Source organism: Scyliorhinus canicula, chromosome 5, assembly GCF_902713615.1.
Source record: "Scyliorhinus canicula chromosome 5, sScyCan1.1, whole genome shotgun sequence".
NCBI classification, from domain to species: domain Eukaryota; kingdom Metazoa; phylum Chordata; class Chondrichthyes; order Carcharhiniformes; family Scyliorhinidae; genus Scyliorhinus; species Scyliorhinus canicula.
Genome location: NC_052150.1, coordinates 155176514 through 155204392, shown reverse-complemented (window position 1 = coordinate 155204392; position 27879 = coordinate 155176514). Strand labels below are relative to the sequence as shown.

Below are 27879 nucleotides of genomic sequence, written 5' to 3'. Positions count from 1 at the left end.
ATATCCTTGCCAGTTTGATCCTATTCTGATTCCAGATCTACTGCAATTTGACTTAGCTACTTTCTGAAAAGGCATAGAAAGCCACCAGTTTGTAATGCAAGATAGTAGCTCAAGGGCAATTGGAAATGGGTACTAAATGCTAGCCCTGCCAGCGATGTCCACATCCCCTGTATTGGTAAAAGTGACTTAGAGCAAAGTCTGTGCTCTCTGCAGTGGCAAGGAAAATAGGCTTTGCCAGGTGTACTTTGGGTCACTTGGGTACAGGTCCCCACACGTTGTTACAAAGGTATGTCATGATGTGGCGATTACAACAAACCTGGTGTTGTAAGACTTCTTACAAAGGTATGTGACATGGGAGGAAACAAGAAATGTGGAAAATGATAAGTTCCTGAATGGTGAAAATATTTAGCTTGAATAATAATGACCAACAATTCTTGCCAATGCACTTTTCAGTCAATGTCACTTTCATATCCAATAAACTAAAGATCAAAAATAAAAGCAAATTACTGCAGATGCTGGAATCTGAAACAAAAGGGAAAATTCTGGAAAATCTCAGCAAGTCTGGCAGCATCTGTAGGGAGAGAAAAGAGCTAACGTTTCAAGTCCGATGACTCTTTGTCAAAGCTAACAGACAGAGAGAGTGGGAAATATTATACTGTGGAGTGAGAATGAAAGATGAGTCATAGCCACAGAAACCCAGGGAAACTGGGTGCTAATGACCATGGATACCAAGGGGAATGAAAGATGAGAATGAAAGATAAAATGCTCATTATAGGTTTATTCTTGGGAACTGGGCATCCCTGGCAAGGTATTTATTCTGTTCACTAGTTTCCCTCCAGTTGAGTGTAACACATTTGAGGGATTTAATAGGCCACTTCAGAGTAGAGTGGGAAAAATGGCGTGGGAGGTCGCAGTTGAGCCCAGGACCCAGAATTCCAACTAACAGGCCCAGGCTGGGAGTAATAAACGTTGAATATTTTAAAGAAAAACATTCCTTTCCCAGAAATGTACTTGGGGATGTTGAGGCTTTCATTTTTAAATTGAAATCCTACCTATTTGCTCACTTTTCTTCCACTGTCATCCATCTTGTCTTGTCTGTCTCCCTCTCTTCTACTTTGCAATTGGTTACAGCTCCACAAGTGGTGGGTCTGAGAGTTGCAGGGCCTACTCAAAATTCAGGAGAACTGGGGCTAGATTCTCAGATCCTCCAGCCGCATGTTTCTCAGCAACTCTATTTGCTGGCGGCAGCATTCTCTCTTCCCGCTGCTTGCCAATTGAAGCCACCCCATACCATCTGGAAACCCGCAGGCAGGTGTGCGCTGCCGATGGGAACAGAGAATCCCAACAGCCAGAGAATTCCGTCCCTGGTGTTTCCAGATTTCCAGACTGAGGAGATTAAAGTATATTGGATTTTATTTCCAAAGCCGTTTTAAATTACAATCCTTAACTACCATGGGGGATTTGAATTGGCATTCTCTGGATTATTTGTTAAGGCCTCTTCATTACTAGTCCAGTAGCACGATCACTGTTGCTGTACTCTGTTGGTTTTTGACAACACAAGATCATGAACAATGGACATTTTGGGTGGCAAGTTAGTATGTAATTCACGTTAGCTGATTTGTCATTGCTTCTAAATGTGATTTTTAAGTTTAGCTTTCAATAAAGAAAGAAAACTAGTTTTATTGGCATGCTTGGTGTCAAGGTATTAGACCCAATTTTTTTACATTCAACAAAATATTTATAGAACCCTACTTCCTGGTGCGTAATATTTTAATGGATCTTATTTGACCATTAGATAAAATCAAAGTTTGTGAACATTTGAAAACGACTGCAAAGAATATCCAGTTCCATATTGAGTCAGTCATTGAACCAGAAAACATTTCTGCCATCAAACATAAAAGCATAAATTTTCAAAATTCTGAAGAAAACAGCTTTGGTAAATATATCAAAACATCTCTGAAGAAATGCACGCTACTGCAGCAAGATCAAAGAGAAGAAAATGCAGGAAGGAATGCAACAATAAAGAATAATATTAAAGCAACAGGTATGGATATTACCCTATGATCCATCCTGCTGGCTGAAATAAAAATGCTGGTCTAAACATTGACGCCCACATCCCTGTGAAAGAATAAAAAAAGTGTCACGTTGGATTTGTTTTGAGAATAGTTGATATGGTTTCAGTTTATTATTGGGGTCAATCGTTACATCACTTATGAACATCAAGATGTTTAAAATTTGAACATAACAATTGGAAATTGCCAACATGTCCATCAATATCTGACCATGATTATGTTTCCGATATGGGCCCTTTCGTTAGTAGAGTTTTGACCTTTTGTGAGAATAGATATTATTTTTAAAATATTTTTGGTCAATATTGTGTTTTGTAAAGAAGGCTATATATATGTGTGTATGTAAATGATTTAATTAAGCTGGGGAAGGGCTAATGGAAACCATTTTTCTGCATGAGTTGAGGGATGAAACGAGTGAAGGCGCTAAATGCATGCACTTGTAATGAAGTTCTGGCCAAGTGGTTTTATAAGTAAATAAGTAAAATTTAGAAATTTGCATTAGGAAATAGAGGGACTTGGAATCCTTTCAGCTATTTAATGTCACCGGTGAGTAAATAGCTTTTGCAGTTTGCAACAGTGTCATAAGCAAGCAAGGGAAGTTTATAAAATTTCCGAAAGCGGGGCAGTGGGAAAGACATGAAATATTTTGGGAAAATTCAAATGAGTGTAGAGAATGGAAGATGAATGAGAAAACTATATGTAAGGTGAGATTTTGGGCTAATTGGTGTTAGCTGTGTGAGGATGACCTCCTTGAATAGCTCTGGGCTGGAAGAAGGTGACTTTTGAATCAGCCACCCAGTCAAGCCAGAAATGTCTTGGGCTGCAAGAAGTAGTCTTGTTCTGAAAGGTCTTGGATTTCCACAGAATGGAAGAGAGTTTCAGAGGTTGTGTGGTATACCTTCATTACCACAGCAGCAATGCTGACTTGGATAATATTGCTGTATTGTTACAGTTTTGTTTTTTAATTTTAGAGTTACCAATTATTTGTTTTCCAGTTAAGGGGCAATTTAGTGTGACCAATTCACCTTCTTTTGGGTTGTGGGGGTGAGACCCACGCAGACACTGGGAGAGTATGAAAACTCCACACGGACAGTGACTCGGGGCCGGGATCGAACCCAGGTTCTCGGCGCCGTGAGGCAGCAGTGCTAACCACTGAACCACCGTGCTGCCCTGGATAAGCAGTTAAAGTTAAATATCTGAGAGGGAGTGTTGCCTGGAAGATGTTTACTTGTGGGTCTTTTGGGGAGGAATGTTTTGTAGGACTATGTTTAGTTGTGTAACTATAATCCGGTGTGCTCAAGTTTTCTTCTTTTACTTTTTAAAATTCCCAAAGTGTTACTGGACTTCTTGCTGCTGAGATCAGTACATTTTATTCTCGTTTTCAGTATACAAAGATAAAGGTACGGCCTGTAAGCCAAGTTTCCCTCAGGATTTGTTCAGCAATTAACATCTGCTGTGGTCGTAACGTCTTTCAAGTGCTAACATTTCTGGAATTTCCTGTCACTTCCAATTTCCAGTATTTACAATTTTCTTCCAATCTTGAACCTTTTAAAGTTTATTTTGTGTACGTTTTATGTAGAAGTGTAAACAGTTCAGTCTTTAATGTGAATGAATGTGTTGTACATAAATGAGGTTATCCAAAGAAAAGTAAGTGTTATTTTAAAATTTGGAGCAAATAATGTTGGCGGGCAAATTATTTTAACATCATGTAGTTCTCATTGGTATATATGATTCACAAATATTGAATTATATCTTAATGAAATGGAGGATAATGTTCATAAAAATATTGTAAATTAGGTTATTTTATTCGTCGATTATGATTTTTTTTAAAATTAGTACCCAATTATTTTTTTCCAATTAAGGGGCAATTTAGCGTTGCCAATTCACTTGACCTGCACATCTTTGGGTTGTGGGGATGAAACCCATGCAGACATGGGGAGAATGTGCAAGCTCAACGTTGACAGTGACCCAGGGCCGGGATTTGAACCTGGGTCCTCAGCGCCGTAGGCAGCAGTGTTAACCACTGTGCCACATGCCGCCCCGATTATGATTTTTATAAATATCCATTCGGAAGGTGTGTGGAGTCAGCAGGCATAGCAACCAATTAACTTAAGGTTCTGTAACTTGTATTTCACACTTGCATCACCTAATTTTTCAAATTATTGAAACAGGGAAGAAGTTTGGACCTCGCCACAGCCTGAGTGATGTGACCAATTATTCTAAATTACCCACTGAAAACAAGGAAAAGAAAATGTCCTGTCCTGCTTTGTTAGAAAGAATGAAGAAGATTTCTCCAATAGCTGTTAGTAAACGCAGATGCACCATGGCTATAAATTACAAGGAACCCAGTCTCAGCATGTAAGTTGGATTTGTTCATTGAGATGTTAGGAGATCATCATGCCTGTCAGTCCAAGGTCTTCATCTGGAATTATCTCCTTAATTTCCCATTTTGCTGTCCTTTCCCCATATACTTCTACTATCTACTTCCTTTTCAGATACTTAAGCCATTCCATTATACTAATACAGCAACAATGACGTGATTTTTTTTTTTTACATAGAATTTACAGTGCAGAAGGAGGCCATTCAGCCCATTGAGTCTGCACCGGCTCTTGGAAAGAGCACCCTACCCAAGCCCATACCTTCACCCTACCCAATAACCCAGTAACCCCACCCAACATTAAGGGCAATTTGGACCCTAAGGGCAATTTAGCATGGCCAATCCACCTCACCTGCACATCTTTGGACTGTGGGATGAAACCGGAGCACCCGGAGGAAACCCACGCACACACTGGGAGAACGTGCAGACTCCACACAGGCAGTGACCCAAGCCGGGATTCAAACCTGGGACTCTGGAGCTGTGAAGCATTTGTGCTATCCACAATGCTACCGTGCTGATAAAGTAGATGAACTTCTAATAATTCTGTTTTACCCCTTTATTCTTCCAGTGATAATTTTATGCCTTTTTAAACTGATTCAGCAACTTATGGAATCAGGTTTTCACACTCTATCCTCTTTGACTTCTCCAAGCAAAAGACACTATTTTTAAGCTTTCGTCATAATTATAAATTCTTTTCTATCAACCCTTCCTTGTATGGTCGTCTCCATTTATTTTTATAGACTGGGGTATTCAGAAGATTTGGTTGAGGATACAAGTGCTGTCCAAGATAAATCTGGGGCGAAATTCTCCGACCCCCAGCAGGGTCGGAGAATCGCCTGGGGCCGCCGAAAATCCCGCCCCCGCCGTGGCAGAGATTCTCCGCCACCCGGGAATTGGCGGGGGCGGGAATCACGCCCCACCAATCGGCGTGACGTCCGCGCCGATTGGCGAGGCCCCTGCGGCGATTCTCCGGCCCGCGATGGGCTGAAGTCCCGCCGCTGGGAGGCCTCTCCGGCCGCCGAGGTTTGAACCACCTCTGGTGGCGGTGGGATCGGCGCGTGACCGGGCCCCCGGGGTCCTGGAGGGGGGGGGGGGGGGGGGGGGGGGGGGGGTGGGGTGATCGGACCCCGGGGAAGGCCCGACGCCGGAGTGGTTGGCGCCACTCCCCTACGCCGGGACCCCCCGTCCCGCCGGGTAGGGGAGAATGCCGCCCCTGATCTCCGATTTCCTAATTTTCAACACTAGTTGGCCAATTTGAATACCTCGAGGAAAACCCAAGATATGGCACAGGGGTTCTTTCACTTAATCATTATCCATGCCTCTTATTACCTTCACTGTTGTTGACTTGACGATTCCAACTCCTGGGTGACATCCCATATTTCTCACTACATAATCTTAAACTCATCCCAAACCTTTCTGCCTGTATCCGAACTTGCACCTTAGTCTCATTCTGTCATCGTCGCTGTGCTTGCTGACCTACATTGGCTTCAGTTGAGCCGTGTCTTGATTTTCAAATTCTCATGCTTGCTTTCCAACCCCACCATGGTCTTTCCACTTCCTACCTATCTCTGTAATCTCCTCAACCCTACAACTCTCCAGTAATCTGCATTCCTCCAATTCTGGCCTTGTATGTAGGCGTGTTTATCCTTGCACCACCATTGGCAGCCATACCTTCAGTTACTGAGGCCCTGAACACTGGAATTCACTCAAACATCATTGAATGATGGAGTGGGCTTGAAAGGCTGAATGGCCTACTCCTATTTCTTACTCTCTCCTTTTTAAGATGGCCCTTAAAACCTACCTCTTTGCCAAGTTAGTAGAGGTTTTTTAACGTAACTTAATGTCAAATGTTGTTTGATAAAGCTCCTATGAATTGCCTTGAAGCACAGCAGTAGTGATAAATATTGTTAAGCAGTAGCTGATTCATTGACTAAATTCACTTCTCTTGTTTGTGTTGGGAAATTGTACACTTGTCCATCCATTTTTTTGCCTCAATATATTCTCTTAATCCCAACTTTAAAAGACCCCTGCTTTCTAAATCGGATATTACGAGATTGCTACATTGATCCATGTTTGTGATGGTGTAATGGTTTGTGTGTTACATCATTGCACCTCTATAATCTGGTGTTATTCAAAACTAGTTAATAAAAGTGAATAATACTTCAAGCAGCTAGCTAGCTATAAGAAACCAGGTAAAGAAATTCACGTTTTTAAAAAAAAAAGGCGATTTATCTGATTTTAAATATTAATTAAACATTTTAATCTACTTGACAGGAAATTGCGGAGAGGAGACAGATACACCGACACACAATTTTTGTGTTCACCGATATTCAAACCGACAAAGAACAATGCCTCTCTGTGTAAGCCTGGGAAAAAAATATCTCCACTCAGTAGATATAATGAGGCATTTGTTGGCTGCCGATGATCTTTTACGAGAAATGAACTGTATTGAGACTGTGATAAATTTAAGATTGATCACTTGCTTTATGGTTAATTTTAGTTTGTAATTTCAAACCTGTTTCATGGGTATTGTTTTCATCGATGTATTTTAGATGCCGAAGAAAATCTAATAAAATACCATCTTAGAATTTTTACCACAAGTCGTAGAATCTCTCCTCCGATTGAGAATTTAATTTTCTCTAGTTTCAGGAATTCAGCCAGGGCAGAGCTGCTCTGGGTGGTGCTGCTGACTTCCATCCTAACAGAAGTCTCCGCTAGGTGATCAGGGAGGTGGAGGCCAGGGTGCCCGCTCCTTTCTCTGAAGAGCTCTGGGTACTCTAACACTCCGGAGATTGGCTCAAATGGGCCGGCCCCATCTTGACCACCCCCCCCCCCCCAAAAAACAAAACCCTTGACAAAGCCTCAAAGAATGCTGTCCAGAACTCATTGAGTCTGGGGCAGGGCCAGAACATGTGGGTGGAGTTGGCTGGGCCCCCCTGACACCGCTCGCACTTATCCTCCACCTCCGGGAACAATCTGCTCATCTATGTCTTGGTTAGGTGCGCTCTGCATCACCTTGAGTTGTATTAGGCCCTGAACATTTCTACAAGTGAGGTGGTGGCCAGTGCCCAGAGAGAGAAGTCCCGTACAGTAGGCCTCCTCCATTTGGACCCAGTCTGCCTTTGGCTCTCTCAATCAGCCCCTCTCTCGCTCTGCATTTGCCACCCAGTGATAGAATAAAAGGTTGGCAGGGCCAGTGCTGCCGCCCCCTGCCCAAGACAAAGGCCACAATTAGACATTCAACCGGGTGAAGCAGGATTTGGGGATGAAGATTGGGAGCGATCTAAATATGAAGAGGAACCTCGGCAGTACGTTCATTTTTATCGTCTGCACCTTTCTGCTAGCAAGAGCTGGAGTGAGTCTCGTCTTTCTAGGTCCCTCTTCACCTCCTCTACCATGCTGGACAGGTTCCACTTGTGGAGCCTCATCCAGTTGTGAGCTATCAGTATCCCCAGGTACCTGACCTTGGGTTTGGATTCTTGTAAACGGCAGTTCCTCCAGCTCTGCTCCTCCCCTTTGAGGATTACTGGGGAAATTTCGCTCCTCCCCAGGTTGAGTTTGTAACCTAAGAAGTCACCGAACTCTCTAAGGAGTCGCTATCTTTCCCATCTGCCAAGGGGTGCGACACGTAGAGGAGCAGGCTGTCCACATAGAGTGAACTCTATGCTTCCTATCCCCTCTTCGAATGCCAGTCCACCACTTCGCCAATCTAAGAGCGATGGCCAGTGACTCAATTGTCAGTGCAAAACAGGAGCAGGGATAACTGGCATCCCTGCCTCATTCCCTTAAGGAGCCGAACTTGCTTGCAGCTTGTGGTGTTCTGCACGGTCGCCATGGGAGTGCTGGATAGGAGTTTTGCCCAAGTGGTGAACCCTGATCAAAACCCCAACAGTTCCAGCACCTCCATGAGGTATCTCCAATCTGCTCAATCAAAGGCTTCTCCGTGTCCAGGGAGACGACCGCTTCTGGTCGGCACTTCGTCAGGACTTTAGCGGCAGTATTTAAAAGAGAGATGGGTCTGTACGATCCACACTCTGGGTCTTTTGTCATTTTTGGGGAATTGTGAGATTGAGCCTGTGCCTGTGTGGGTGGCACGACTTCCTTCAACAGTGAATCATTGGACATCTGCAAGTGTGGGGCCAATGCTGTTAGAATTTTTTGTAAAAGTCCACCGGGAACCCTGCTGGTCCCAGCGCCTTCCCAGACTGCATGGAATTAATGGAATTGAGCCCTCACGGTGCTTTCTTGTCTTGTTTCTTGTCTTCCTCCACACTGGTAGATCCAGTCCATCGAGGAACTGTTTCATCCCCGAGTACCCCTCTGGGGAGTCGGAGGTGTACAGGCCTCAGTAAAAGTTTGCAACGGCCTTGTAAACCTCATTCGGGGCCGCAACCATCCTACTGTTTCTGTACCTGATTTATTATTTATTATTTCTTCTGTGGCAGCCTGCTTCCTTAGTTGGTCTATATGTTCGTAAAAGGCCTCCCGGTGACTGGCAGAGTTACTGAACTACTCTTCCTGTGGAAAGCAGATCAAATTCCATCTGAAACCAACCCCTTGCCCTCGTATCTTAGCACGCCTGAAACGTTTGTCCACCCAGTTCTTCCTTACCTGCAGTTGGTCCCTCTCTCTTAGGTGCATCTCTTGTAGAAAAGCTGCGTCCACCTTCAGGCTTTTGATATAGGTGAGGACTCTGGATCTTTTCACCAGCCCAAAGAGGTCTCTCGCGTTCCATGTGGCTATTCTAATGGGGAGGTTCTGCCACCCCCCCCCCCCCCCCCCCCCCCCCCCCCCCCGGAGGGGTCAGCCATACTCGCCATGTGGACCTGGCCCTGCTCGCCCTGGCCTGCCCATTTTAGATGGCTGCTATCTACCTCCTCTTTTTCATTATCTCCTCATGCAACCTGTTGCAATCTGCTTTCTACCCGTCTTCCCCCCCCCACCACCACCTCTTTTTCTCCCCACCCGCTGCCCTCCCTTTCCGAGTGCACCCCCCTTGTTTCTCCCCTCCTCTTTTGACTTTACACCCCTCTCTGCCCTCCCCGTTTCCTCCCCTGATAATCTTTGTTTCCCCTGAACTTCTGTTTCTCCCACCCCCCCCCTCCTCCCCTTCAAGTGTTCCCTCCCTCCAGGGAGGTGCGCCGCGGCCATCCCCTTCTCTGTACCTCTGGACACCAGCTTGTTCTCTAGCGTAGCTCTTCCCGACGATTGGGTTTCCCCTTCCCAACCCACTCTGATCCTCTTTACCCAGATAGCCCCTGATGTGGTTGCCTCTGCCCCTTCCAAATCCTTAAGTCTATATTTGAGTGCTGCAGTTCCCCAGTTCACTTTTCTGAACAAACTTGTTGACCTCCTCCAGGGAATTCCCTGCCCTGGTAGGTGACCCATAGTTTGGTGGGGTAGAGAATGCAAAACCACACCTTGCTCTTGAATAGTGTGGATTTGGCACCATTAAATTCTGCCCAGCGTCTAGCCAGGTCTGCTCTAATATCCTGATACAAGTGGATGGAATGTCCTTCCCACTTGCATGCCTTTGTGTTTTTCACCCACCTCAGGATTTGCTCTTTGTCTTGGTACCTGTGGAGCCTTATCATCGCCCGCAGTGGGTCTCCCCTCCTTGGGCCGCTGCGACCTGTATGTGTGGTTTACCTACGGGGTCTGGCGAAGCTTTCTTAGCCGACCAGCTTCCTGAGCGTCGCTGCTATGTACTCCATGGGGTTCCTTCCCACCGTGCCCTCCAGCAACCCCACGATCTGCAGGTTTTGCCGGCGTGATCTTTCCTCTCAGCCATTTTGGAGTCCTGAACAGCCTTGTCACCTTGGCTTCGAGTGCTGCGATCCAGTATCCCTAGTCCATGGCGGCTTTTTAGATCTCTCGCGCTGTTACCACTTTACATAGATTTACATAGAATTTACAGTGCAGAAGGAGGCCATTCGGCCCATCGAGTCTGCACCGGCTCCTGGAAAGAGCACCCTACCCAAGGTTAACACCTCCACCCTATCCCCATAACCCAGTAACCCCACCCAACACTAAGGGCAATTTTAGACACTAAGGGCAATTTATCATGGCCAATCCACCTAACCTGCACATCTTTGGACTGTGGGAGGAAAACGCACACATGGGGAGGATGTGCAGACTCCGCACAGACAGTGACCCAAGCCGGACTCGAACCTGGGACCCTGGAGCTGTGAAGCGATTGTGCTATCCACAATGCTACCATGCTGCACTTGCGCCTGCTCAAGCCTCCCCTCCATTTTGTCCATAGACTCTTTCGTGGGGGCTGTCACGGCCTCGACTACCGCCACCATGAGGTCCTCCTTCATTTCCTCCCTGTATTTATGTAGCTCAGAGGTAATGAAACCCATCATTTTATACATCAGCGCCTGGGTCTGCGTTGGAAGTTATATAAGATCGGCCAGTTCCGTGCCGCCATGCAGGCTTTCTTGCTCCGAGGCCGAGATTGGTCTTTCCTCACTTTTGCTGCCTTTACGGGTGGATTGTTGGTTTCTCGGCATTCTGGCTGGCACTGTGGTTGATAGGGGCTGGTTTGGGGGATTTTCTGTCCTTTTGGCCCATTTGTTGGGGTTAAAGGGCCTTAACCAAAGTGCTTGGACGAGAGCCACCTTTTGTGCGACCTCTCAGCTCATGACTGCCACTGGAAGTCAAAATTTGCAATTACGTCTGCTGGCACCATCCCTGTATCTAAGAAGGATTGGAAGAGTATGACTAGTGCATCTACTTTTTTTTTTTTAAATAATTTTTATTGAGAAATTTTGATTTTATACAACAATAACGCACCTTAGTAAAATACCGAAAATAACAATAATATTATCAATCATATACATTCGCCCCATCCCCATGAACAACCCAGCATTTTAACAACAACGCAAATTAACACACTATAAAGTTACAGAATAAACACTACAATAATGCCCCCCCCCCCCCGGGTTGCTGCTGCTATTGACCCAGTTACCTATCTCTGAGCCAGGAAGTCCAGAAAAGGCTGCCACCGTTTATAGAACCCTTGTGTTGATCCTCTCAGGGCAAATTTGACCGTTTCCAATTTTATAAATCCCGCCATGTCACTGATCCAGGTCTCCACGCTTGGGGGCCTCGCATCCTTCCACTGTAGCAGAATCCTTCGACGGGCTACTAGGGACGCAAAGGCCAGGACCCCGGCCTCTTTCGCCTCCTGCACTCCCGGCTCCACCCCAACCCCAAAAATCGCGAGTCCCCACCCTGGCTTGACCCTGGATCCAACCACCCTCGACACCGTCCCCGCCACCCCCTTCCAGAATTCTTCCAGTGCTGGGCATGCCCAGAACATATGGGCGTGGTTCGCAGGACTCCCCGAACATCTGGTGCACCTGTCCTCACCCCCAAAGAACCTACTCATCCTAGTCCCGGACATGTGGGCCCGGTGCAGCACCTTAAATTGGATGAGACTAAGCCTCACACATGAGGAGGAAGAGTTGACTCTCTCCAAGGCCTCCGCCCAAGCCCCGTCCTCTATCTGCTCCCCGAGTTCCTCCTCCCATTTAGCCTTCAGCTCCTCCACTGACGACTCCTCCACCTCCTGCATTACCTTATACATGTCAGACGCCTTCCCCTCTCCTACCCACACCCCCGAACGCACTCTGTCCATCGTCCCCTGTGAGGGCAGCAAAGGGAATCCCTCTACCTGTCGCCTAGCAAACGCCTTTACCTGCAGGTATCTGAACATGTTCCCCTGGGGAAGGCCAAATTTATCTTCCAGTTCCCCCAGGCCCGCAAACCTCCCGCCAATAAACAGGTCCCTCAATTTGCTGATGCCCGCCCTTTGCCATCCCCTGAATCCCCCATCCGTGTTCCCCGGGATGAACCGATGGTTGCCACCCAGTGGAGCCTCCATCGAGCCCCCTGTTTCCCCCCGATGCCGTCTCCACTGTCCCCAGATTCTTAGGGTCGCCGCCACCACCGGGCTCGTGGTATACCCCTTGGGGGAGAGCGGCAACGGTGCCGTTACCATGGCACCCAGGCTCGTACCTCTACATGACGCCATCTCCATTCTTTTCCACGCCGCCCCTCCCCCCTCCATCACCCATTTACGCACCATTGACACATTGGCTGCCCAATAGTACCCCAGAAGGTTGGGCAGCGCCAGCCGCCTCTATCACTTCCTCGCTCCAGGAACACCCTCCTCACTCTCGGAGTCCCATGTGCCCACACAAAGCTCAGAATACTGCCGGTCACTCTCCTAAAGAAGGCCCTGGGGATAAATATGGGCAGGCACTGAAAAAGGAATAAGAACCTCGGAAGCACTGTCATTTTGACGGACTGCACCCTCCCCGCCAACGACAATGGCAGCATGTCCCACCTCCTGAACTCCTCCTCCATCTGATCTACCAGTCTGGTAAAGTTATGCTTGTGGAGAGTCCCCCAGTCCCTGGCCACTTGCACCCCCAGGTACCTAAAGCTCTCCCCTGCCCTCCTAAGCGGGAGCCTACCAATTCCTTCCTCCTGGTCTCCAGGGTGCACCACAAACACCTCGCTCTTGCCTAAGTTTAATTTATAACCTGAGAAGGTCCCAAACTCGGCTAGTAACTCCATCACTCCCGGCATCCCTCCCACCAGGTCCGCCACATACAGTAACAGGTCGTCGGCATACAACGACACCCTATGTTCCTCTCCACCTCGCACCAAGCCTCTCCACCTCTCTGAATCTCTCAATGCCATCGCCAGCGGCTCGATTGCCAGTGCAAACAAGGGGGACAAGGGGCAACCCTGCCTGGTCCCTCGGTAAAGCCGGAAGTACTCCGACCTCCTCCTATTCGTGGCCACGCACGCCATCGGGGCCTCATATAGCAGCCTTACCCATCTAATGAACCCTTCACCAAATCCAAACCTCCCCAACACCTCCCATAGGTACCCCCACTCCACTCTATCGAAGGCCTTCTCCGCATCCAGCGCCACCACTATCTCTGCCTCCCCCTCAATCGCCGGCATCATAATGACATTCAGCAATCTCCGCACATTCGTGTTCAGCTGCCTTCCCTTCACAAAACCTCTGGTCCTCATGCACAACCCCTGGCACACAGTCCTCTATCCTGGTGGCCAGGATTTTTGCCAGCACCTTAGCATCCACGTTGAGGAGAGATATGGGCCTGTATGAACCACACTGCTGGGGGTCCTTGTCCTTCTTTAAAATTAACGAGATCAGTGCCCGTGACATCGTCGGGGGCAAAGTCCCCCCTTCCCACGCTTCGTTGAGTGTCCGCACCAGCAAGGGGCCCACTAGGTCCACGAACTTTTTATAAAATTCCACCGGGAACCCATCCGGCCCCGGTGCCTTCCCTGACTGCATCTGCCCGATCCCCTTAACTAGCTCCTCCAGCTCAATCGGCGCACCCAGCCCCTCCACCTTCTCCTCCTGCACCTTCGGGAAAGAAAGCCCGTCGAGGAACCTCTTCATTCCCCCCCTCTCCCCCGTTGGCTCCGACCGGTACAGTTCCCCGTAAAAGTCCTTGAAGACCTCATTCACCTCTACCCCCTTCCGCACCACATTCCCACTCTTGTCTCTCACTCCAGCAATCTCCTTAGCCGCATCCCGCTTACGGAGCTGATGAGCCAGCATCCTACTCGCCTTTTCACCATGTTCGTACACTGCCCCTTGTGCCTTCCTCCACTGTGCCTCCGCCTTTCTAGTGGTCAGCAAATCAAATTTAGCCTGCAGGCTGCGCCTCTCCCCCAACAGTCCCTCCTCTGGTGCCTCTGCATACCTCCTGTCCACCTCCAGCATCTTTCCCACCAGTCTATCCCTCTCACTCCTCTCGCTCCTCTCCCTGTGTGCCCGGATGGATATCAGCTCCCCACGTATTACTGCCTTCAGGGCTTCCCAGACCATCCCCACCTGAACCTCCCCCATATCATTCACCTCAAGGTACCCCTCAATAGAACATAGAACAGTACAGCACAGAACAGGCCCTTCGGCCCTCAATGTTGTGCCGAGCCATGATCACCCTACTCAAACCCACATATCCACCCTATACCCGTAACCCAACAACCCCCCCCCACCTTACTTTTTTTATTAGGACACTACGGGCAATTTAGCATGGCCAATCCACCTAACCCGCACATCTTTGGACTGTGGGAGGAAACCGGAGCACCCGGAGGAAACCCACGCACACAGGGGGAGGACGTGCAGACTCCACACAGACAGTGACCCAGCCGGGAATCGAACCTGGGACCCTGGAGCTGTGAAGCATTTATGCTAACCACCATGCTACCCTGCTGCCCAATACTTGCCCGGACCCTCCTACACACCTCCTCCTCCGCCAACAACCCCACATCCAACCGCCACAACGGACGTTGGTCTCGCACCTCTCCCATCTCCAACTCTATCCAATGCGGAGCGTGGTCGGAGATTGCAATGGCCGAATACTCGGCCTCCTCCACTCTCGGAATCAGTCCCCTACTCACCACGAAGAAATCTATCCGAGAGTAGACCCTATGTACGTGGGAGAAGAAAGAGTACTCGCGTGCCCTCGGCCTTACAAACCTCCATGGATCCACCCCACCCATCTGGTCCATAAACCCTCTCAGTACCTTGGCCGCCGCCGGCCTCCTACCCGTCCTAGAGCTGGACCGATCCAGTGAAGGATCCAACACCGTATTAAAGTCCCCCCCTATGATCAGACCTCCCGCCTCCAGATCCGGGATCCGTCCCAACATACGCCTCATAAAGCCCGCATCGTCCCAATTTGGGGCATACACACTAGCCAGTACCACCTTCTCTCCTTGTAGCCTGCCCCTAACCATCACAAAACTACCCCCCTTATCCGCCACCACCTCCGATGCCTCAAACAACACATTTTTCCCCACCAGAATCGCCACTCCCCGGTTCCTCACATCCAACCCCGAGTGGAAAACCTGCCCCACCCATCCCTTCCTCAGGCGGACCTGGTCCGCCACCCTCAGGTGGGTCTCCTGAAGCATTGCCACATCTGCCTTTAGCCCCTTCAGGTGAGCCAGTACCCTTGACCACTTCACCGGCCCATTCAACCCTCTCACATTCCAGGTGACCAACCGGATCAGAGGGCGTCCCGCCCCCCTCCCCCGTCGGCTAGCCATAGCCCGTTGACTGCCCGCCCCAGGCCAGCACCCCCTGCTCGACCCCGTCCCCATAGCGACAACCCCTCACCTCTGTCCCCCCAACCCCCACCAGCTCCTTCTTGACCCTACCAGCAGCAACCCGGTATTCCCCTTTCCCCCCCTCCCTTCCCCCCCAGGCTAGGAACCCTCCCAGCCGCGAACCGTCCTCCATTGTACTTCCGTGGGTCAGCTAACTTCTGCTGACCCCGGAAACTCCCGCCAATAGCCCGACCCCTCCCGAAGTGGGATCATCCCCCAATCTATCCCCCCTCCTGGCACCACTCCAGCGCGGGGAAGAACCAGTTAAGGCCCCGCCTCCCCCGTCACCATCTCCACCCCCCAGCCCCGCAGCACGGGAAACCAGAGGAAAGCCCGCGCTTTTGCACTGCCCCACCACACCCTTCTGACGCAGCTCCCAAATATCAGCCCCACTCCATACCCCCACTCCGGCATAGAATACAACATACCCCCCCGACCCTCCCCTCAAGATACACAGCCCAGACAATGTCCCACAGCACAAAAACAAAAACATAGCAGAACAACCCCTCCGTAAATAACCATATCGAAATTGCAAAAGTACTAAAACAAGAAGAAAACAACAGAAGAAAAAGAGAACACAGCAACAGCAGAATCCAGCACTAATATCTTACAGCCGACCTCGCAACCCCCAACCCCTAGTTCAAGTCCAGTTTCTCCGTCCGCACGAAGGCCCACGCCTCCTCCGGGGAATCGAAATAATAATGCCGGTCCGAACAAGTTACCCACAGGCGCGCGGGCGGCAACATTCCGAACTTTATCTTTTTTCTATAAAGCACGTCTTTCGTCCGATTAAATCCGGACCGCCGCTTAGCCACCTCCGCACTCCAGTCCTGGTAGATCCGCACTACCCCATTCTCCCAATTGCTGCTCTTCACCTTCTTGGCCCAGCGCAGCACGCACTCCCGATCACTGAACCGGTGGAACCTCACCAGCACCGCACGTGGGGGTTCATCTTCCTTGGGCCTCCTGGCCAGCACCCTGTGCGCTCCCTCCAGCTCCAAGGGCAGATGGAGAGATCCGGCCCCCACTAGCGAATTCAGCATTACAGCCACATAGGCTGTCAGGTCCGATCCCTCCAGCCCCTCTGCAAGGCCCAAGATCCGCAGGTTTTTCCGCCTCATGCGGTGATCCAGCTCCTCAAATCGTTCCTGCCACTTCTTGTGGAGTGTTTCGTGCCCCTCCACCTTACTCACGAGGACCACGGCCTCCTCCTCTCGTTCAATGGCCTGCGTCTGCAACTTCTTGATGGCAGCACCCTGGGTGGACTGAATCTCTGACAGCCTTCTGTTTGTTTCCTGCAGAGAGCTCAGTACTTCATCCTTGAATTCTTTAAAGCAGCGCAGGAGATCAGTTTGTTGTTTCTGGGCCCAGAGTCTCCATTCCTCTGGAGCTTTGTCGGTGGCCATCTTGGATCCCTTCCCCCGTTTTTTCTGAGGAGCTGCTGCTGTTTTTTCCACCTTTCCACTCCGAGTTCGAGTCATGGACTGCAGGGAAAGTCGTTCAGCACACCTTCCCCCACCGGGAGACGTCGAAAAATTTCCGTTTTGGGCTCTCAAAAGAGCCGAAAAATCTCTTTAAAACGGGAGCTTCCAAATGTGTGGCTTACTGCTGCATAACTGCCACTCGAAGTGACTAGTGCATCTACAATTTCTACCTAACTGCTTTCAGTATCCTTGCATGTGTCTCATTTGGTCCAGGTGACTTATCAACTTTTCAGAACGGCCAGCCTATCCAATCGCTCCTCTTCATCAATTTTTGAGCCAGTGCAGCACGGTGGCGCAGTGGGTTAGCCCTGCAGCCTCACGGCGCCGAGGTCCCAGGTTTGATCCCGGCTCTGGGTCACTGTCTGTGTGATGTTTGCATATTCTCCCCGTGTTTGCGTGGGTTTCGCCCCCACAACCCGGAAGATTTGCAGGTTAGGTGGATTGGACACCATAAATTGCTCCTTAATTGGAAAAAATGAATTGGGCACTCTAAATTCATTTTTTTTTTTTTAAATAAAAAAATTTTTGTGAGCCCTTCCAGTGTTTTACTTCCTTTTTCACTATGACGTGGACAACAGCATCTTCCTTGTTAGATGGTGTATGTCTTGGAGGCTTTGGTGATCCCATGATGTAGCTATTTAATGTTGACGGTTGCAAGGGAGGGAGGTGTGCAATGCATGCTATGAATTGTACATTTGAAGCCACTATGTGGAAGTAGATGAGGTGGATATGGAACCTATTGGCATAGGGTACCAATCAGGAAATTCTGCCTTGGTATTGAGTGGCTTGCGTTTTGTAATAATCTTTATTAGTGTCACAAGTAGGCTTACATTAACACTGCAATGAAGTTACTGTGAAAAACCCCTAGTCGTCACACTCTAGTACCTGTTCGGGTACACTGAGGGAGAATTCAGAATATCCAATTCGTCTTTCGGGACTTGTGGGAGGAAACCGGAGCACCCGGAGGAAACCCATGCAGATACAGAGAGAACGTGCAGACTCCACACAGACAGTGACCCAAGCGGGAATTGAACCTGGGGCCCTGGGGCTGTGAAGCAACAGTACTAACCACTGTGCTACTGTGCTGCCACCCGGGTGGTTGCACCCATTCAGCCGAGTGGTAAGTGTTGTAACACGTTGCTGATTCCCTGTAAAGACTTTCAGGGGGGTCAGATGAACTGCTTCTCAATATTGATTGTGGGGGAACTTTGCAATGATGGTACTAGTAAAAGTTAAAGTGCTGGCTGGGCCTCTTGTTAGAAATGGTTGTTACCTGGCATTTGTCAGGCATGTTATGCAGATACTCAAATAGGTTGCTGAATATTGAACAAAACTGATTCCTCTTGAATCATTGGTGAGAGGTTTTGCCCTGACCTTGAGGCGAGGGGAAACATTTAAAGCAGCTGAAAACCAGTTTAACATCTCATAACAGATACTTTGCTTCCTCTCATTGGTTGCCGATCTGAAAGTAGCCCAGTTATCGGGCTGTAGAAGTTCCCTTAAATCTCATTCTGTACAAATGGATGTTTGATTAGCCTTGTGCAATCTCTGAGATCAGGTAGCTGCAGTTTACCACACTCAAACAGCATGGCATCCAATCCCGAGTTCTCTGTTATCCACATTCAGATATAGAACATTTCTGTGAATGGAAATATTAAATGACAGGACAGTCTGATGCAAATGAAACGGCCACGTAAAATTATTCTTTCATGGGATGTTGATGTTGCTTGCCAAGCCAGGATTTGTTATCCCTAATTGCCCTTGAACTGAGTGGCTTGCTGTGTGATTTCAACCACATTGCTGTGTGTGGAGCCACATGTAGGCTAGATCTGCTAAGAGTAGCAGTTTTCCTTCCTGAAAGGGCATTGGATGGGTTTTAATGACTATCAATGATGGTTTCATAGCCACCATTACCGAATCGAGTTTTCAATTTCAGAATTATTAATTAATTGAATTTAAATTGTGATGGAATTTGAACCCGTGTCCCAGTACATTGATCTTGGTCTCTGGATTACTAGTTCAGAGACAATACCTTGGGGAGATGTGTACATACTGTTCCATAGTGACGAGTGCCAGCTTGAGGAGCTGGGAATTATGGCAGACAACAGTTTCTGACCACCTGGCCTCTTAAAAAGCTTAAGACGTTCCAATTAAAGCTACATTTATTTTGCCCCTGGGGTTATCTGCTAAGATGAACTGTAAATTTTGCATGAACTCAGCTTTGGATATTTGTAAGAGAGGGTGAAAATCTGTGTTTAACTTTTGTGAAGCTCCCCTATTTCCACCTCCACTCATTAGCTGGTTTATTTATTTTATTCTCTGTACCAATTAAATCTTGGTGCCTACAGTACAGTTTAGCAGCTGCCATCAGTGCCACCTACCTATCTGCCAGGCTGGTGCCCTGCCCTGGGACAGCTGACCTAATATTTTGTCAATTTTCTAAAATCTTTGAGTTGAAGGGTTTATGATTATTCTGGAAAATAAATCTATTGAGGTAATATTCTATAATGGCTATGTAAAAATTAAATATTGTAATATGCTGTACTCAAGAACATAATTTGAAAATGACACCATTTATTCTTAACTTGGTACAATATATTAATTTTACAAAGAACATTTGTATAGGTAGCAAATACAAAAGTTTACAAAAATCACAAAAGTGAAGTTTACAGTATTGCACAAAATCTACTATTTTCCCCCTAAAAATGAATGAAGGAAAGATTTTTTAAAACCTCGAAGTTAGTCTTTCAGTTTTTACATTCTAATTTTGCAGCACTGGATGTGTGATTTTTGGAAAGGAAAACCTTAAACATTTTAAATTACTTTGTCTCAGCTACTGAGTTAAAGCTTTGATGTTCAACCTAAATTATGTTCCAACAATTAAGGTTGGCATTCAGATTATTGGTAGAAAGCACAAGGCATACAGGCTTGGATCGTAACATTTTAAGTCTTAGTTTGCTTTGGAATCTTACTTTGACTGTATTACATTCAAATTGTGAGCATGAGCTCCCAAACAAAAATTAAAATGTTTGGAGCCACTGACCCAATAATGCATCCAACATATAATGCTGGAACATTCATTCTCACTTTAACAACAGGATGCAACATCCATTTTAATATCAAAGTGCTTTTAGAAATTCAGAAAATGAATTATTTTTACCAAGCATGTGGGTGTTCCACAAATATAATCACCAGTTGAGACTTGCATTTTTCAAGATTTGCATGGTGATTAATTCCATTTTCATTGGAAATCTTTGTGTAAAGGGAAAAGGTTTCAGGGTTTTAACCACAAATCACGTCTGCACTATTTCTCCAGAGTAGCACTTCTACTTTTAAGAACAAATTTAAATGGTTTTGGAGTTACAAGTGGAAAACACATAGCACAGTATGATGAAACGGGACATAACATTTGCTACATCTTACAATGAGGATCTCTGTTTCGCAAACCAAAGTCCTTCAAGTTAGAGTTTTACATTTCTGAATTGAATTTTGAAAACTAAACTTGGAAAGGAATAAAGAGATTTGTAGAAATGATACAAAATTTAATAGGTTTCTTCAACAAATAGGATTGCATGTAGATAAAGTTAGATTTCAGCATTTAAACTATAGTACATCAGTAGTTACTGCTATAGTGCAATATTGAAGTTTAAGAAAATAAGACCCAATGAAACTTGAGGGTTTTTTTTTCCGTAGGCATTGCATTTAGGATGAACTATCTAAATGAAGTTCAGGAAGTAATTTCATAGCTAACAAAGCTAATTATTCAAATACACATGAAAGGTTCTGCTATCTTCTGGCTATATTAAATATGTAGACAGTATACCCTATCTCATCTCATCTCATCATTAAGGGTATTAATCTTCCATCAAATAAATTGCTGTAAACATCTAAACATTTGTCTACATGTGTTCTTGTAACTTAAATACTCTTCCAAAAAAGCATTTGTGAAGGCTGGTGCTAATGACCATTTATATTTATCTAATTCACGCCACATTACTTATTTACAATATTTGCTACTTGAACTATGAGGGGAGAGCATTATTACGTTTATTTATTTCCAAAGGAAAATGGGTTTTGGTATTGCCTAGCATCATATTAGCATTTTGCCTGCTACCTGTCATGCATAACCATGCAATATACCTATGTTCTGAACTCATTGTGTACCTTTCCCCCTCAGTCTTGGTAAACCATTCCTTGAATCATATCATATATCATACATGTTAAGGGGAACATTTTTAAAACGTTTTTTTAAAAAAAGAGTACCCAATTTCCCCCACCCCAATTAAGGGACAATTTAGCATGGCCAATCGCCTAGCCTCCACAACTTTAGGGTGTGGGGGTTACATCCACGCAAACGTGGGGAGAATGTGCAAACTCCACACGGACAGTCATCTGGGGCTAGGATCGAACCCAGAGTCTTGGTGCCGTGAGGCAGCAGTGCTGACCACTGTGCAATCATGCTGCCCTGATGAATGGGAATATAGGAATAATCTTTACATATGATCTCCAAGGCTCTCAATTATATAGCCTAAAAATATAAATATTTAGGCAACCTAGTTCTTTTGAATAGTAACGTACAGCTCTGTGATTTCTGTTTCCTTTTCAACCATGATTACAACAGGTATCAATGTAAATGAGAATTAACTGACAAAAGTCTGATGTCAACCTAACTGCATAATGAGGAATCGAGCAGGAATTTAAGTCACTTATGTCAAGAGATGAGTTCAATTTAAAGCCACAAATTAGTTATTTGCCAATATAAAAGTAATGCAAATTATTTTTGTTGAAAATGTCACAGGCATTGTATGCGTTTCCTCCTCTTCATGTAGCTCATGGAACTGCTATGGTTTGGGACGATTCAGTATCTAGAAAAGAATCAATTGTTTGTATGGAAAATGTATTATTGAAGTGAAGATTCAAAAAGGGCGACAGCACAAGGTACAGTGACTGAGGGGAGCTCAGTGAATAGGCCCAGTAATACTAAAAGGAATAAAACAAGAAGTAAAAACATAAATGGTAAGCGACGTGGCAGGTTGTTACATGAAGATATGGGTTCAACGACGAGGAAAATTAGGAGAAAAGTTGAGGAAATGTAACTTAGGAGAGGTTACTGATCGAGGTGTTAAGGTTCAAAACAGAGGTTAAAAAAGCCAACATAAGTGTACTTTACCTGAATGCTCGTAGTATTCGGAATAAGGTAAATGAGTTGATGCCGCAAATCATCTTGAATGACTATGATTTAGTGGCCATTACTGAAACATGGTTAAAGGATGGTCACGACTGGGAGTTAAATATCCGAGGGTATCAAACTATTCGGAAGGACAGAGTGGATGGTAAGGGAGATGATGTAGCTCTGTTATTTAAGGATGACATCCGGGCAATAGTAAGGGAAGACATCGGTGCTATGGAGGATAAGGTTGAATCCATTTGGGTGGAAATCAGGAATAGTAAGGTGAAAAAGTCACTGATAGGAGTAGTCTATAGGCCACCAAATAGTAACATTATGGTGGAGCAGACAATAAACAAGGAAATAACTGATGCATGTAGAATGGTACAGCAATTATCATGGGGGATTTTAATCTACATGTCGATTGGTTTAACCAGGTCGGTCAAGACAGCCTTGAGAAGGAGTTTATAGAATGTATCCGCGATAGTTTTCTAGAACAGTATGTAATGGAACCTACGAGGGAACAAGCGGTCCTAGATCTGGTCCTGTGTAATGAGACAGGATTGATTAATGATCTCATAGTTAGGGATCCTCTCGGAAGGAGCGATCACAACATGGTGGAATTTAAAATACAGATTGAGGGTGAGAAGGTAAAATCAAACACTAGTTTGATTTTAAACAAAGGAGATTACAATGGGATGAGAGAAGAGCTAGCTAAGGTAGACTGGGAGCAAAGACTTTATGGTGAAACAGTGGAGAACCTTCCAAGCGATTTTTCACAGTGCTCAGCAAAGGTTTATACCAACAAAAAGGAAGGACGGTAGAAAGAGGGAAAATCATAGAAAGAGGAAATAAGGGAGAGTATCAATTTGAAGGAAAAAGCATGCAAGTGGCAAAGATTAGTGGGAGACTAGAGGGGTGGGAAATCTTTAGGGCGGGCAACAGAAAGCTACTAAAAAAGCTATAAAGAAGAATAAGATAGATTATGAGAGTAAACTTGCTCAGAATATAAAAAAAGATAGTAAAAGTTTCTACAAATATATAAAATAAAAAAGAGTGGCGAAGGTAAATATTGGTCCTTTTGAGGATGAGAAGGGAGATTTAACAATGGGAGATGAGGAAATGGCTGAGGAACTGAACAGGTTTTTTGGGTCGGTCTTCACAGTGGAAGACACAAATAACATGCCAGTGACTGATAGAAATGAGGCTATGACAGGTGAGGACCTTGAGATGATAGTTATCACTAAGGAGGTAGTGATGGGCAAGCTAATTGGGCTAAAGGTAGACAAGTCTCCTGGCCCTGATGGAATGCATCCCAGAGTGCTAAAAGAGATGGCTAGGGAAATTGCAAATGCACTAGTGATAATTTACCAAAATTCACTAGACTGGGGTGGTCCCGGCGGATTGGAAATTAGCAAATGTGACACCACTGTTTAAAAAAGGAGGTAGGCAAAAAGCGGGTAATTATAGGCCAGTTAGCTTAACTTTGGTAGTAGGGAAGATGCTGGAATCTATCATCAAGGAGGAAATAGTGAGGCATCTGGATGGAAATTGTCCCACTGGGCAGACGCAGCATGGGTTCATAAAGGGCAGGTTGTGCCTAACTAATTTAGTGGAATTTTTTGAGGACATTACCAGAGCGGTAGATAACAGGGAGCCAATGGATGTGGTATATCTGGATTTCCAGAAAGCCTTTGACAAGGTGCCACACAAACGGTTGCTGCATAAGATAATGATGCATGGCATTAAGGGTAAAGTAGTAGCATGGATAGAGGATTGGTTAATTAATAGAAAGCAAGGAGTGGGGATTAATGGGTGTTTCTCTGGTTGACAGTTAGTAGCTCGTGGTGTCCCTCAGGGATCAGTGTTGGGGACATAATTGTTCACAATTTACATAGATGATTTGGAGTTGGGGACCAAGGGCAATGTGTCCAAGTTTGCAGACGACACTAAGATGAGTGGTAACGCAAATAGTGTAGAGGATACTGGAAGTCTGCAGAGGGATTTGGATAGGTTAAGTGAATGGGCTAGGGTCTGGCAGATGGAATACAATGTTGACAAATGTGAGTTTATCCATTTTGGTAGGAATAACAGCAAAAGGGATTATTATTTAAATGATAAAATATTAAAACATGCTGCTGTGCAGAGAGACCCGTGTGTGCTAGTGCATGAGTCACAAAAAGTTGGTTTACAGGTGCAACAGGTGATTAAGAAGGCAAATGGAATTTTGTCCTTCATTGCTAGAGGACTTGAGTTTAAGACTAGGGAGGGTATGCTGCAATTGTATAAGATGTTAGTGAGGCCACACCTGGAGTATTGTGTTCAGTTTTGGTCTCCTTACCTGAGAAAGGACGTGCTGGAGGGTGTGCAGAGGAGATTCACGAGGTTAATCCCAGAGCTGAAGGGGTTGGATTACGAGGAGAGGTTGAGTAGACTGGGACTGTACTCGTAGGAATTTGGAAGGATAAGGGGGGATCTTGTAGAAACATATAAAATTATGGAGGGGATAGGATAGATGCGGGCAGGTTGTTTCCACTGGCGGATGAAAGCAGAACTAGGGGGGCACAGCCTCAAAATAAGGGGAAGTAGATTTAGGACTGAGTTTAAGAGGAACTTCTTCACTCAAAGGGTTGTGAATCTATGGAATTCCTTGCCCAGTGAAGCAGTTGAGGCTCCTTCATTAAAAGTTTTTAAGATAAAGATAGATAGTTATTTTGAAGAATAAAGGGATTAAGGGTTATGGTGTTCGGGCCGGAAAGTGGAACTGAGTCCACAAAAGATCAGCCATGATCTCATTGAATGGCGGAGCAGGCCCGAGGGGCCAGATGGCCTACTCCTGCTCTTAGTTCATATGTTCTTATGTAAATGAATTTGATGACTTTGTTACCAGAACTCAGAGTTTGATTAAATAGTCCTCCAGCTTTGATGAAAATTTAAAAAATGTAATAGAACTATCTTAAAAAGAATTCAATTCTGACTAAACTTCCGGCTCATCTTTGGTTAGACTGCCAGCTTACTCTGAACACAGTACGTGCAATGCAAACCTTTCCCATTACTGCCCTAAAATGACAAAAGGCTTCTAAATGTTGTTTATAGGGTCCCGATTTCATCTTAAATAAACTACTGTCTGTAACACTTATTGATACACGCAGTGGGAAAATCTCAGTGACCAAAGTGATAGTGGGAATAGGGTGATAAGTCATTCGCAAACATGTTTGGGGTGTCACCAGCAAAATTCCACTGAGCGAAGAGCCTCCCCGCCATTGCATTTCTCTAATTATGGAAGTAGCTTAGTTTTTTTCAGTATGTCAAGATTCCCCATCAATTGTTGAAAAATGTACCCCATTTATACAGTAACACAAGATTTTACATTTGCTTATGTTCACATGAAAAACTCATAACAGGGTGGAAATTCCTTTTAGAGGTATAACTGTGATCTTCAATCTTGCTGTAAGTTACATATTCAAAGTAAGTGAAGGCGAGCTAGGGATCTCAATCTGTCAATGTGTGGTGTGAGAGTATAAGCTGTTAATTCTGCAGTCAACTATCTGTTTTAAATACAGATGCACTGTAAGGTTCTTGGTTAAAATATTACCATCAGGAGTATGCAGTCTGGTGGCAAACATTGGTAATATATGCAATTTTCAGCCTGCACCTCAAAACACTGCTGATCGCATACTAATTAGAAGAGAAAGAACGTTCTTAAACATTCGAGACATTTTCATGCTTATCCTTTAGTGCACAGATGAATCTAAGGTGAAAAATTCACCAGCAGGATTCGACAGTCCCTATCTTAACCTCAGAAAATTCCTGAAATCAATTAATCTCATTCCTGAAAAGAAGGCTGAATAATTTGACTATTAGAAATACAAAATGATCAGCTGCTGTCTACATTGTAAGAGTCTCGCCCTGTAGGCCGCCCTCGCAATGTAATTGGATCTTAAATAACTACTTATTTTCTAATGTTTTTGTAAAACATTTGTAAAAAAATGTTTCAAATGCAAAACTGGCAATTACATTGCACAGATATTTAGAAACCCTTCACATTTAAGTTTTCAAACCAAATTATTCAGAATTTCACAGTTTTTGTTAATGGATGTGGAGTAGATACATGGACTAAATTTTGTGTCATTCACATTCTTTGTGCTATGGGTGCTGTTTTATTCAAAATAGCATTCGCATTGTATACACTTAAGAGGGCATTTAAGAGCCAACCACATTGGTGTGTTGGCTAGAGTAGGTAAGAATGGCAGGTTTAATTCTTTAAAGGTCTGGAACTCGTTGCCTGAAAGAGTGATGGAGGCAAAGGCCCTCGTAACGTTCAAGAAGTATTTAGATGCGCCCTTGCAATGCCAAGGCATACAAGGCGATGGGCCAGTGCTGGAAAATGAGATTACAATACTTAGGTGGCAAAGACACAACAGGCCGAATAGCCTTTTCTGTGCTGTAGACCTCTATGGCTCCTTTTCGAATCGGTCTTCACTGGACACCATTTGGTGAAGTTGTTTGTGTATGAATTAGAGTGTGTGCCAGAAGTATGCAGAGTGTGTAGCTCTTGATCTCAGTTAGCAGGTTACTCTGATTTGATTCTAGTGATGTTTCCACCTAAATACCCCCTCTTAAACTTGCACAGCTGAAGATGTGTTCATCAGGAGCAAGGACGGTACTTAAAGAAATCCACTTTCAAGTTAGGTTACGGGGATAGGGCAGGGAGTGGGCCACCGTAAGGTGCCTTTTCAGAGAGTCAGTACAGATTCAATGGGCCGAATGGCCACCTTCTGTACTGTAGGAAATCTATGAATTCTAATTCTATGTTCAGCTGGTGTGCAACCACATTCAGTTGATTGTGCATGTCAATTCCTGTCATGTGCCATAATGCCCTTATTCTATACCAATCTGTACCATTAGCATTTGAGCCACGATGAGTGACCAGAGGATGGTAACTGGGCGATAAGGGCTACCCATTAACTATGTAGCTGAAGAATGATGCGTGCATTCCACATACATCAGCAGCATGCAAGAGCCATGCTACCACACAAAATGTAATCAAGCAAATCTTAGGGATGGTCAAGCAACACCTCTGCTGCCTGGATCCCTGCAGAGGAGTCCTACTTGATTGAGCAGTGTGTGCGTGTGTCACAACCTGTTGTGGTCTGCTACCTCCTTCAAAACCTCGCCATCACATGGGCATGTTCCTTGCCAACAGGTATTCGACTGACAGCTGAGAAAGAGTAGAATGAAGGGAGGAAGCAACAAACATAGTCCCTTTCTCCAAACTGTGTTTGACAGCTCATCTGACTGCAGTATCATTGAACACAACCAAAATTCACTGTTTGACAACAATCTCATTTCTCTTTTATGGACTATCTCTTGGCCCTAATGCTGAAATAAAAACTAACACAAAAACATCCCAAACCATCTTCATCAAACAAACCATTCAATATTCCATGTAAAAATCAACAAATCAACCTTGTGCATTGCTTAGTGCCTGTTGTCCTTGTGCTGTTAAGAGGACAGCAGGTTTGTACTCCACAGAAACACTGCATTTCCCCTAGGACTGTATCAGCAATATTATTAATGTGCCGTAACAGATTGGAAGCTGCTGAGCAATGT

The 27879-nt window shown here is 45.6% G+C and overlaps 2 protein-coding genes across 13 annotated transcripts in view; one reads left to right on the top strand and one right to left on the bottom strand.

Moving 5' to 3' along the window:
* Positions 1 to 7040, top strand: part of LOC119966346 (shugoshin 1-like) — a 45510-nt gene extending 38470 nt beyond the window's left edge. For all 7 annotated transcript variants that reach the window (XM_038797865.1, XM_038797864.1, XM_038797861.1 and 4 more), the window contains 3 exons: positions 1796 to 2044; positions 4241 to 4427; positions 6721 to 7040. In XM_038797865.1, coding sequence (XP_038653793.1) covers positions 1796 to 2044; positions 4241 to 4427; positions 6721 to 6871 — 587 coding nt within the window. In that variant the 3' untranslated portion in view covers positions 6872 to 7040. The remainder of the gene's footprint in view (positions 1 to 1795; positions 2045 to 4240; positions 4428 to 6720) is intronic.
* A 12613-nt stretch (positions 7041 to 19653) lies between these two features.
* kat2b (K(lysine) acetyltransferase 2B) overlaps positions 19654 to 27879 on the bottom strand; it is a 180547-nt gene continuing 172321 nt past the window's right edge. For all 6 annotated transcript variants that reach the window (XM_038797856.1, XM_038797854.1, XM_038797850.1 and 3 more), the window contains one exon: positions 19654 to 21964. In XM_038797856.1, coding sequence (XP_038653784.1) covers positions 21958 to 21964 — 7 coding nt within the window. In that variant the 3' untranslated portion in view covers positions 19654 to 21957. The remainder of the gene's footprint in view (positions 21965 to 27879) is intronic.